This window comes from Saimiri boliviensis, chromosome 12 (genome assembly GCF_048565385.1).
Source record: "Saimiri boliviensis isolate mSaiBol1 chromosome 12, mSaiBol1.pri, whole genome shotgun sequence".
Taxonomy (NCBI): domain Eukaryota; kingdom Metazoa; phylum Chordata; class Mammalia; order Primates; family Cebidae; genus Saimiri; species Saimiri boliviensis.
Window position 1 is genome coordinate 54,288,736 of NC_133460.1, and position 12,755 is coordinate 54,301,490.

Here is a 12,755-nt window from a genome sequence, read left to right on the forward strand (position 1 = left end):
GACTGAGGTGGGAGGATCACTTGAGCCCAGAAGGTTGAAGCTGCAGTGAGCAGTGAATGCACCGCTGCACTCCAGCCTGGGTGGCAGAGTGACACCCTGTCTCAATAACAACAACAACAACAACAACAACAACGAAACAACAACAACAAAAACACTTCAAGCACTTCAAATTCCTTTCTCCTGCCCAAGATGGATTATGGATGACATCAGGGCTTACTGCAAGAAGCAAGGTGGCAAGAAGGCCTTGATGCTGTGAGCCCCTTGAGCCTGGCTGCTGCGTCTGTATTGGTGCAAAATGATCTTCCAGAAGCCTGAGCAAAGAGTAAAGCCCCCCTCTTTCAGTTTCTTCCTCACTCTGTATGGCACCCCCACCTACCTCTGGGACACTGTCTTAGAGAAGGGAGGTCACCTCCACAGACCTCTGTCGCTGCCCCTCCTCACCTCCCCTCTTCTTCAAGCATCCTCTTTCTTTTCGTTTCTTACCAGAATATTCTCTCCTCTTGGCCTCCTCCTACTGGATGTGGCCTCCATTTCCCATTTTTCTGTGACAATAATGACAAAATGACTTCCAGGTAGGGTCGAAAGATTTACAAATAAATGGGTTTTTGTTGTTTTGTTTTGTTTTGTTTTGTTTTTTTGCGATAGGATCTTGCTCTGTTGCCCAGGCTAGAATGCAGTGGCACCATCGCAGCTGACTGCAGCCTCAACCTCTCAGGCTTAAGCGGTCCTCCCACCTCAGCCTCCTGCATAGCTGGGACTACAGGCATATGCCACACACCTGGCTACATTTTCTTTATTTTTTGTAGAGATGGGGGTCTTGCTTTGTTGCCCAGGCTGGTCTTGAACTCCTAGTCTCAAGTGTTCCTTCCACCTCGGCCTTCAAAAGTGCTGGGATTATAGGCATGAGCCACTGTACCGGCCTATAAATAAATTTTTAGTATACGTCAGTCCCATGCATTATTTGGGACACATTTGTGTTAAAAAATTATCTGTTGATATCTGAAACTCGAATTTAACTGGATGTCCTGTATTTTATCTGGCAACCTTACTTCTAGAGAATTTGATTGTTGGGGAGACGAATGAAAAGCACAGCCGTTCAGTATTTTCAAAATATTATGCTTGATACAGGGCTTGCTGCCTTCTAGCCTCTTAGCTGGACAGACTTAGACACGTTTCAGAAAGAAGGAGGTTTCCCCCTACCTCCCCACTAGCATGCACTTCCCAGTTCCTTAGAGGAGCCCACTGTGTCTGTTGCGTGTGAGGGAGGTGGGGTTGAGGGGAGGATGGGGGAATCCACTCTGGCTTTCTGCCCTTCCTCCCCCAATCTCACCAGGCAGGCTTCCCTGGGATTCGGGTAGCCCCATCCTGTTGGCAAAGCAATCACTTACCTAGGATTTTATGAGGACATTTTTATTGAGCTATAACTGAAAAAAAAAAAAAAAAAAAGTCCAAGACACTCCAAATTTTTCTCATAAGCCTGCTTCATGCGTGCATGCATACGTGTGTGAATGCGTGTGCGTGTGCACGTGTGTGTGTGTGCATATATGAACATGCATATACTTTGGCCAGACCACACCAGAGTCTTTTTTTGGAAGAAGTGAGGAATTTTCATGTAAGGCATTTTACTTTTCTCTCCTTTTCTCTAAATTGAATAAAGATCAGTTGGGATTCTGGAAAGCCTGCAAGAATCTTTTCATTAAGCAAATACTGTAGTAATTGGACAATCTGGGTGTTATGTAGGAGGGCTGCATTTGTCATGACAGCCTAATATCCTAATGGAAGTTGACAACCGTAGTTAGGAAATCTATAATAGAATGCAGAGCCTGTTATCTCTGTAAAACTGCTTGGCAAAAGTTTGTAAATCATATATATATCTTTAAAAGAATGTGAAGAAAAACCAGATGAGGATCTTTTAGAAACCGGCTGGCTGTAATGGCCCTGTTATGTCCTCTTGCCTCACCAACGCACCTCCCCCCACTGCTTTTTTGAGAAGCTGCAGGAAAAGATGGCGTCTCTCTTGGGGTCTGTGTGACCAGCCCTCCCACCGCCCACTCAGGAAGGGTGGGGATACAGGTCTTCCTTCTGCACCCCTGCTTGTCTCAGCAGAAGGAGAAGATGCTCAAGCTGGTACTGAGTGCCTACTATGTGCCAGGCACTGGGCTGCTTCATGATTTCCATCCTTGCAACAGAGCTGTGCAAGGCTGTAAATCCTCCCCACTTTGACACTTGAGAAACCTGAGGCTCAGATGAGCTCACTATCTGCTCAGGCTCACACAGCTGGGTAAGAGGAGGAGTTCCAGTGAAAACCGGGTCCACGCGCACCCAAGGCCCCGTTCTTCCTGCTTCTCATTCCCGTCCCAGGTAGCAGAGCAGCTTGGTGGTGGCGGTGTGCGGGTGGCCAGGTGTGTTACCATCTCCTTGCTGGAGACACGTCGCTACTTCTCAGGAGGGACAACGCTGGATGGAGAGTGAGTGAAGTCAGGCCACATACTTCTTCCGTGTGGTGTCCATTTCTGGGACAGGCCTGGATCCATTGACCCACCATCCTCTCAAAGGTGCTCCTTCTCATTAGGTGGTGCCTGTGGTGGGATCGAGGTTCAAGAAGTGAATGATGAGGTTCTTTCAGGTGCCACAAGGTGAACCTCCCCTCAGGTGACCTCAGAGATTCATGAGTAACACACTTGAAAGCAAGACTCTGCTGAGGAATGGGAGTGCCTCCCAGGATGGCCTGTGGCTCTCCCGCCAGCTGCTCCACCTCCCAGGGCTCTGGTTGCAGGACTCAGCTGTCATTGGTGTTGCCTCTGAGGTTCCTATGGCTGCAGTTGCCTGCCTCCGGTTCTTGATGACTTCTACTGCCTCCTGGCTCCTGCTTCCTGACCTCTCCACCACCTCCCCACCCAACCTGCCAACTCCGATTCCATCTCCCATTCAGACTCTCCCAGAGAGCACCTCATTGGGTGGGCAGTCCCCCAATCCCGTCAATGGCAGCTCTTACATGAAAGGGCCTCACAGATCTCTGGCTCCCTGAGGGTCAGGAGACAGAACAGTTAAGACCAGGTTTGGGGTAAGTAACTGGGACTTGTAAAGTAGTGGCTTAAACAAGACAATCATTTCTCTCTCATGTGGAGGGCAGAGGTGGTCCAGGATGAGCAGGGAACCCTGCATTCACATTCACGCTCCAGGCAGTGCCATGGAGGTGAATTTTTTTTTTTTTTTTTTTTTTTTTTTTGAGATGGTGTCTCACTCTGTCGCCCAGGCTGGAGTGCAGAGGCGCCATCTCAGCTCACTGCGACCTTCCCTTCTGGGTTCAAGCAATTCTCCTGCCTCCGCCTCCCTAGTACCTGGGACTACAGGTGTACGCCACCATGCCTGGCTAGTTTTTGTGGTTTTAGTGGAGACAGGGTTTCATCATGTTGGCCAGGCTTGCAGAGGTCTCTGCCCAGCGCTAGACAAAGATTCTTTGCTTGACCAAACATCAGTCAGGCTCCTGAACCTTCTCCTAGGCCCACCTGTGCACTTCCTGGTAAAATCGAGTTTTAGCAACAACCCCACTAAGTCAGTTCATCAGGAATTCCTCCCTGTCCTTGCTCCCCTGTATATCAGATCAGGTTTCCCCTTCTCCACCTTCTTTAGGGGATATCCAGCCGCCCTGGCCTGTTTTCAGCAAAAATCCTATTAGGCTGGTTTAACCAAAGTCCCTCTTATCTCTGATATTTTCCTCTCGGCAATTTTCCTTCCGCTAACTCTACCCCTCTCCTTGTCTGTAAATTCCCACTTGCCCATGCCGTATCCAGAGTTGAGCCCAATGTCTTCTTCCCACTGCAAAATCCCACTGCTGTGGTCCCCGCACCTGTCTCAGTGGTCCTGAAGTCTTCCTTGCTCTGTTTTAACAAGCATCACTGAATACATATATTTAACCAGGGCCCATCCTGATGCAGCCATTTCTGGCTAGGACGACAGATCCACCCTGTAAAGAGTTTGTGAGGCCAGGAATCCCTCAGAAAGGGGTGCTGGCAGGATGGGTACCTTTCATGGCTGGACAGAGTTGCATTCATATTCATGTGGCATAGCTGAAAAGGAACCAGAAGAGCCCCCTCGCCCCACCCCCAAGTTTCCCCCTTAGCACTGCTGCCTGCAAGTTCATCATTCAAGTGAAGCCATGCCTTCTCCAGCACTCCTTTTAAAGTGTGCCCCGATCCCGGGCCCTCCCTCGAAATCACTATCAAAGTCAGGATGGTCCTAGCAATCACTATCACTAAGCTGGATCCCACAAGCCCAGTCTGACCGGGTTCTAGTCACGGGTTCCAGGAGCCCTATTACAGGCTCAGAGGGTCCAGGAGGCAAAGCCAGAACACCTGCACAGGTGTGAAAGGAGGAGGGTTCTGAGGAGGGAGCGGGGGCATACGCATGGGCTGATGGGAGGCTCTGAAGTAGCAGCCAGGTGCAGAAAATCTCAGAGGAGGGGACATGCTACCAGCTCCCGAGGAGAGAGGCCAGGCTGACTGACATCCTGTGGCTTAGGAAGCCCGCAGGAGGAGATGCATGCAGATCCCTGGGGGAATGAGCTGAGACAAGCAGAGTGATCTGAGGCAAAGGAGAACAACTGGGGCAGTTCCTCCTGCTTGCTAGGGAGGGCAGTACCTGGGGAGGATGGCCTGGGGTGTGCCAGTCCCCCTTGAGTTTTCCCCAACCAAGTTTCCCCCAAGGCCTCCCTGGCTATGGAGTCCACACTGCAGCTGCCCTCCCCAACGAGGGGCAGAAACAGAGGAGGCAGCGGTCAAGGCCTGGCTCTGAACTAGAGACCTGCAGACCCCCCAGGAGGCCTTGCCGTGGGCAGGAAGGAGGTCTCGGGCCTCTCAGTGGGAGTTTGTTGGCCGGGAAGGAAGGTAGGGTGGCTGGAGCTTAGGAAAGAGCTGGGGGTGTGGATGAGGAGTGGGGGGGTAAGGTTCTCTTTCTGGTAGCCTCTCCACCCTCTCCAGCTCAAGGCCTTTGCCACCAATATACCCCTTAGGCCCCTAACATCTTTCCTGGTCTCCATTGCGGCTCTATTGCCATCTTTGTTCCTCTGTAGACATGGGGTCTCTCATCTCCATGCACTCAGCGCGGGAGGATGGATGTGGCCACCCTGTCCCTTCATCACTCACACGCTTCTCCAGAGGCTGATGACGTGGCTACAAGCCAGGGCTGCTGGTCAGACCTGGCTCTGTCCCTGTGCTGGTTACCTATTGATGTGTAACAAACTGCCCCAAAACTTAGTGACTCCAAACAAGAGTGTTTTCTGATACCTCATTTTGAGTCAGTAATTCAGGAGGGTTCAGTAAATGATTCTGCTCTTCCACATGGCATTGACAGAGGTCACTCTGTGGTATTTCACTGGCAGATGTGCTGGTCTGGTGTGTCCAAGACACAAAGTCACTCAAATGTCTAGTGTGTGGGCTCAGTGAGGCTGTCAACCAGTTAGCCTACCCATGACCACTCCAGCATGGCAGAGTGGGGTAGGCAGACTTCTCACAGGGTGGCTTCGAGTTCCCAGAAAGCATATTCCAAGTGACCCCTACAGAAAATGCAAGATGTCTTATGACAGCCTTGGAAGCCCCAGAATGCTACTTCCGCTGCCTTCTCTTGGCCAGCAAGTCACTAAGGCTAATCCAGAATGGAGGCTCAGGAAGTGTTTAAGAACACAGGTTCATAGGCCAGGTGCAGTGGCTCAAACCCACAATCCCAGCGCTTTGGGAAGCCAAGGTAGGTGGATTACCTTAGGTCAGGAGTTCAAGACCAGCCTGGCCAACATGATGAAACCACATCTCTACTAAAAACACAAAAATTAGCTGGCTGTGGTGGTGGATGCCAGTAATCCCAGCTACTGGGAGGCTGAGGCAGGAGAATCGCTTGAACTCGGGAGGTGCAGGTTGTAGTGAGTCAAGATTGCGTCACTGCACTCCAGGCTGGCAATAGAGCGAGACTGTCTCAAAAAAAGAACAGTTTCACTGACCGAGTTGGTAGTATGATTCTACCCTGCTAGATAAGCGACCTGAGAAAGTTTACTAAAGCTTTTTAAGGCTCAGTTTTTTTTGTTGTTGTTTTTTTGTTTTTTTTTTTTTGAGACGGAGTTTTGCTCTTGTTACCCAGGCTGGAGTGCAATGGCACGATCTCGGCTCACTGCAACCTCCGCCTCCTGGGTTCAGGCAATTCTCCTGCCTCAGCCACCTGAGTAGCTGGGATTACAGCCACATGCCACCATGCCCAGCTAATTTTTTGTATTTTTAGTAGAGATGGGTTTTCACCATGTTGACCAGGATGGTCTCCATCTCTCGACCTCGTGATCCACCCGCCTCGCCCTCAAGGCTCAGTTTTTTTATCTGTAAAATGGAAATAACAATATCTACCTCTTAGAGTTTATGAGAGTTTGATTATATATACATATATAATTTCTAAATTAATACAAATGTAAACATGATAAATACATATAAATTATACATGTGTGTATGTATATGTGTATATTTTGTTTCTTTTTAATGCCCACTGTGGAAAGCTCATGATCAATATCTGCAGTTTCCTCTTCTTGGGCACCACCCTAGACTATTTCCCAGCTTCCCTGCAGTTAAGTGTGGCCACATGACTGGTTCTGGCCCATGGACCTTGAGGGGCAGGGGTAGACCTGGCCTCTATTCTTTCATGCTTACTCTCCTGGCCCTCCATCAACCTGTGTTGCGAATAAAAAAATAAAGCGCGGCTGGGCGCAATGGTTCATGCCTGCCATTCCAGCACTTTGGGAGGCCAAGGCGGGAGGATCACTTGAGTGCAGGAGTTCACGACCAGTGTGGTAACATAGGGAGACCCTGTCTCTACAAAATATCAGCTGGGCGTGGTGACTTGTGCCAGTGGTTCCAACTACTTGGGAGGGTGAGGTAAAAGGATCCCTTGAGCCGAGAAAGTTGAGGCCGCAATGAGCTGTGATTGTACCACCGCACTCCAGCCTGGGCAACAGAGTGAGATGCTGTCTCAAAAATAAAAATGTCAATCATCCACTAAAGTGTTGTTGAGTTTAGGTCACTGAGGTTTAGGGGCTGTCAGAACCATTGGCCTTGCCAGGCTAACTAAAGCACAGGTAGATAATAAAGCTCTCAATCAATGCTAGCTGCTGTTCTGGCCTAATCTCCCTGCACCTGTGTTCTCACCCATAAAATGATGTTCACAGGACGCATGCTGCAGTATTGTGAGGCATGAAGGAAACGACTGAGAGTATGACTTACTGGCCTAGCTTCTCTTCAACACAGTTATTTTATCTAAACACTACCAACTGAATCATCATGACCTTTTTTCTTAAGCAAGATTATTTGTCATGTAACCTCTTTTAAGTTTTATTTTTATTTATTTATATTTTGGAGACAGAGTCTTGCTCTGTCGCCCAGGCTGGAATACAGTGGCGTGATCTCGGCTCACTACAGCCTCTGCCTCCCGGGTTCAAGCGACTCTCGTGCCTCAGTCTCCCAAGTAGCTGGAATTACAGATATGCGCCACCATGCCCCCGATAATTTTTTTTTTTTTTTTTTTTTTTTTTTTGAGACGGAGTTTCGCTCTTGTTACCCAGGCTGGAGTGCAATGGCGCGATCTCGGCTCACCGCAACCTCCGCCTCCTGGGTTCAGGCAATTCTCCTGCCTCAGCCTCCTGAGTAGCTGGGATTACAGGCACGCGCCACCACGCCCAGCTAGTTTTTTGTATTTTTAGTAGAGACGGGGTTTCACCATGTTGACCAGGATGGTCTTGATCTCTCGACCTCGTGATCCACCCACCTCGGCCTCCCAAAGTGCTGGGATTACAGGCGTGAGCCACCGCGCCCGGCCGATAATTTTTATATTTTTATTAGAGATGGGGTTTCACCATGTTGGCCAGGCTCATCTCCAATTCTTGATCTCAAGTGATCTGTCTGCCTCGGCCTCCCAAAGTGCTGGGATTACAGGCATGAGCCACCGCGTCTGGCCCAGAATACTTCCTAAAATCCATTTGACTTGACAGTTTCAAAACCTAAATATAGAATAGGAAGTTCCTAATTTAGAAGTTTGTAGATTTATTTTTAATGTTTAAAGTTATGAAATATTTTTTAAAATATAAAAAATCATATAATAAACACCTATATTCCCAGAACTCCATAAATATGGTAAAATCTTAACATTTTGCTGTATTTGATAGGTGATTTTTTTCTTTTTTTCTTTTTTAGAGACAGGGTCCCATTCTATCGCCCAGGCTGAAGTACAGTGGGCAGTCACAGCTTGGCTCACTGTAGCCTTGAGCTCCTGCGCTCTGTATGTTTTCAAAAGACATAAAAAATTATGGATGAAATTGGAAAAAAAAAAAAAAAAAAGAAATTATGTACCTAAAGAACTTGGCACAGTGCCCGGCACAGGCAAAGCAACTGGTAATTGTCAGCTAATTTTTTTATTTTTGAAATAATTTTAGATTTACAGCAGACTTATAAAGATAGCAGAGACATTTCTTGTATATCCACTCAGCTTTCTCTGATGTTACCTTCTTACGTAACCTTGCTACATTTATCAAAGAAATTAACATTGCTGTACACACTATTAACTAAACCACAAACATTATTTGGATTTCACCAGTTTTTCCACTTATGTTATTTTTCTGTTCCAGGATCTAATCCAAGGCCAGGTGTAGTGGCTCACTCCTGTAATCTCAGCACTTTGGGAGGCTGAGGCAGGCGGATCATTTGAGGTCAGGAGTTCAAGACCAGCCTGACCAACATTTGTGAAACCCTGTCTCTACTAAAAAAATAAATAAATGAAAAACAATTTTTTAAAAATCGAGCCTTCAGGCACGATGGCACGTGCCTGTAGTCCCAGCTATTTGGGAGGCTGAGGTGGGAGGATTGCTTGAGCCCAGGAGTCCTGGGCTGTAGTGCGCTATGCCGATCGGGTGTCCGCACTAAGTTCAGCATCAATATGGTGACCTCCTGGGATCGGGGGGGCCACCAGGTTGCCTAAGGAGGGGTTAACCGGCCCAGGTTGGAAATGGAGCAGGTCAAAATTCCCGTGCTGATCAGTAGTGGGATTGCGCCTGTGAATAGCCACTGCACTCCAGCCTGGGCAACGTAGCAAGACCACGTCTCTAAAAGAAAAAAATAAATAAAATTAAGCTGGGTGGGGTGACTCACACCTGTAGTTCCAGAACTTTGGGAAGCCAAGGTGGGTGGATCACCTGATGTCAGGAGTTCAAGACCAGCCTGGCCAACATGGTGAAACCCCATCTCTACTAAAAATACAAAAATTAGTCGGGCGTGATGGCAGGCACCTATAATCCCAGCTACTTGGGAGGCTGAGGCAGGAGAATTGCTTGAACCTGGGAGGCAGAGGTTGCAATAAGCTGAGATTGTGCCACTGCACTCCAGCCTGGGCGATAGAGCAAGACTCCATCTTAAAAGAAAAAACAAACAAAAAAAACCCAGGATCCAATCCAGGATACCACCTTGCCTTTAAGTTAGCTAATTTTTACTCATTCGTCCATTTATTCAATGCACTGAGAATGCTGTCCGATTTTAGTCCAAGACTGGAGCCCAGGCACTATGTGCTGTGATGATGATTGATCTGTGATTTATTATTTATTTATTTATTTTATTATTTTTATAAAAGAGATGGAGTCTTGACACATTGCCCAAACCGGTCTCGAACTCTTGGGCTCAGGCGATCCTCCTGCCTCGGCCTTCCAAAGTATGGGGATTACAGGTCTGAGGCACTGCATCCAGCCACAGCTATCATTTCTGGGAACTCACCACATATTGTGCAAAACACTTTTCTATATGCCCCACTTAATCCTTATAACAATCCTATGTGGTGGCTGTCATAAATCCTGTGTTATGGATAGATATGGAGAGATTAACTGAGATCATACATCTGACAAGAGGCAGAGATAGATTTGAACCCAGAGTCTGGCTCCAAAGTCATGGTCTTCACAAAACACAACTCCTTTCACAAGGCTGCTGTCTAGAAGAGGGATATACAGTATTACAGGCTTCCCTGGGTGAGTGTGGCAGACAGGGAGGCATCCCAGGGGTAGTGCCAGTCTGAAGCTCAGCCTCGATTTCCTCGGTACTTGGTGTATGTTTGGCTTTCCCGCCACCCACCTCCCCATGGTTTCCTTCAGTCTCCCCCTGCAGCCCCAGATTCTGCACCCAATCCACAGAGCCCCAAGTAGGTGACCTGCTAGAACCCAGGCCCCAGGCCCAGAGTGTGGCTTTGTCACAGCCTCAGTGCACCCACCCCAGCTGGCAGGGACAGGCTGCTGCCCATACTCAGATGAAGATGACTGGCTTCTGGAGCCACTACGTTGGGTCCCACTGATGGTGATGAGCAAGAAACAGCAACAAGCACTGAGCTGTCAGGTGGAGAAGGGACCCAAGGGAATTGGGATGGGCAGGTGAGACTGCTGAGCTGGGACTGGCTTTGTCTACTAGAGAATCAGACTCCACCACCCCCAGGGTGAATTGAAAACAGTCTTCCATTCCTAGGGTGAGGAGCCCAGGAGTGTTTACACCTGCCTGGTGGGGCCTGGGCCCTGTGACTAAGCTGAATATTGCTGCACCAGCCTTCCTGCATCCTCCACCTAGGACATACATATAGCCTCTGGAAAAGACCCAGAGAGCACCTGAGGCAGCCAACAGCAACGTGGGATTGGGATCAAGTGCTGCAGAGAATTTGGGAGAGCAGAAACACTAAAGGAGAGAGGAGGCAGAGGATACAACCCTGAGCAACCTTGACATTGAAGGGCCCGCCAAAGGAGGCAAGGGGCCAGGTGCAGTGGCTCACACCTGTAATCCCAGCACTTTGGAAGACTGAGGCAGGAGAATCACTTGAGTCCAGGAGTTCAAGACCAGCCTGGACAACCTAGTTGAGACCTTGTCTCTACAAAAAATTAAAAAATTAATTGGGCATGATGGCTCACACCTGTGGTCCCAGCTACTCGGGAGGCTGAGATGAAAGGATCACTCGAGTTGGGGTGCAGGGGTCAAGACTGCAGTGAGCTGATTGTGCCACTGCACTCCAGCCTGGGCCACAGAGACCCTGTCTCAAAACAACCAGAAACCCCCAAAACGCACACATACACAAACAAAGAAGGCAAGAGCTCACTAAAAGCAGCAAGAGAGGTAGAGGAAAGCAGCCCATTTAATCCTCATAAATACCTTGAGTTTTTATGATCTATTTATAGGTGACGAACTGGGGGAGGGGGGACTTTATTGTTTTATTTTATGTTGTGCTAAGATAAGAACTTAGAAACTCAGAGTTGTTCTGTTCCATCATATAACCGTCCTCTGCCTAGTATTTCTGGTGTGCTTCCTTCCCAACCCCATCATCCTCTTGTTTAATGCTCTTATTTGTTAGGCGTCTAATTTTAAGCCGTCCTTCTGAAAGCAGAGTGTTAATGAGAAGACTGATTGGTTTCAAGAGAAGCTATTTGTGCACAGTGAATTTTGATAGTCGGCTCTGGGTAGGATGGGCATGGAAAGAATGGCGATACGTTCAACTTGGGTCTTTTTTTTTTTGAGACAGAGCCTTGTTCTGTTGCCAGGCCGGAGTGAGTGCAGTGGTGTGATCTCGGCTCACTGCAACCTCCATCTCCCAGGTTCAAGTGATTCCCCTGCCTACAGGTAAGTGCCACCATGCCCCGCTAATTTTTTGTATTTTAGTAGAGACAGGGTTTCACCATGTTGGCCAGGATGGTTTTGATCTCCTGAACTCATGATCCACCCACCTTGGCCTCCCAAAGGGCTGGGATTACAGGCATGAGCCACCGCGCCTGGCTGAACTTGGGTCTTTATCAGGCAACCTAACTCTTGCCTGAGGATGCAAGGAGGAAAAATGAGGACGAGGTCATCTAATCCTCACACTTGTACCCTGCGCCTTCCTCCTGCACCCAAGGCAGATTTCACGAATTATTCCCACCTGTCCTCCTTCCTCATGGACTCAGACCCCTCCCCCTGGCTGCTATCCCACTGAATCAGAGTTGGCAAGCCATCTGGAACCTTGTGATCATCCCAAGAGTAAGCCGCTGCCCCACAGACCACCAAACAATCGCCTGTCTTTATGACGATGAACATTTTATTATAGAGACAGACTGAACTCACTTTTGCATAAAGACTCTCTAGATTGGGTCAGGGAAATTCACCTGCTAAAAGGTCACCACCCAGCTATCCCTGCCTCTGCCTCAGCCCCCACTTGCTGTTTACATTTCAGGGTCACTAGAAACAGCAGAGGCTGCTGTCTCCAGGGCCAGGCTGGTGGAGTGGGGCCACGCTGGATGGAGGATCAGGGATCCTGGCTGCCTGCCAGGTCAGAGCCGCCCCGTCTCTTGCCCCAATCGGTTGTCCAGAACCTGGAGCTGCCGGAGGAAGCCTGAGTTAGGGCAGATATTGCGGTGGGCCTGCACCGTCTGGATAGCCTCTACCAGCGTCATGTTCTCGTAGATCATGAGGTAGGCCAGGACAAGCGTGGCAGAGCGGCTTACCCCCATGGCACAGTGTACCAGCACACGGCCTGTGGGGAGAACCAACCTAGCATCAGCTACCTGCCCTTGAACCGCCCATCCCTTTGGGAAGAAGGGACACCCATGACCATCCTCCACAGCATACTGGAACACTAACACTGTCTTCCCCGTCAAATGGGGTAACTGAAGCCTGGAGAGAGGAAACTGGCTCAAAGTCACATCGCAAGTTAGTGGCAGGATTAGGTTTAGGTTAGCAGCTGTG

At 48.9% G+C, this 12,755-nt stretch overlaps 1 protein-coding gene across 11 annotated transcripts in view; it reads right to left on the reverse strand.

The window, feature by feature from the left end:
• Positions 1–266: 266 nt before the first annotated feature.
• The window catches only part of DUSP13B (dual specificity phosphatase 13B), a 28,027-nt gene continuing 15,538 nt past the window's right edge, over positions 267–12,755 (reverse strand). For 9 of the 11 annotated variants that reach the window (XM_010350474.2, XM_074382440.1, XM_074382437.1 and 6 more), the window contains one exon: positions 12,089–12,543. In XM_010350474.2, coding sequence (XP_010348776.2) covers positions 12,341–12,543 — 203 coding nt within the window. In that variant the 3' untranslated portion in view covers positions 12,089–12,340. Of the gene's footprint in view, positions 2,580–8,170; positions 9,125–12,088; positions 12,544–12,755 lie in introns of those variants that run through there. The other 2 variants (XM_074382439.1, XM_074382438.1) reach the window with 2 other exon arrangements.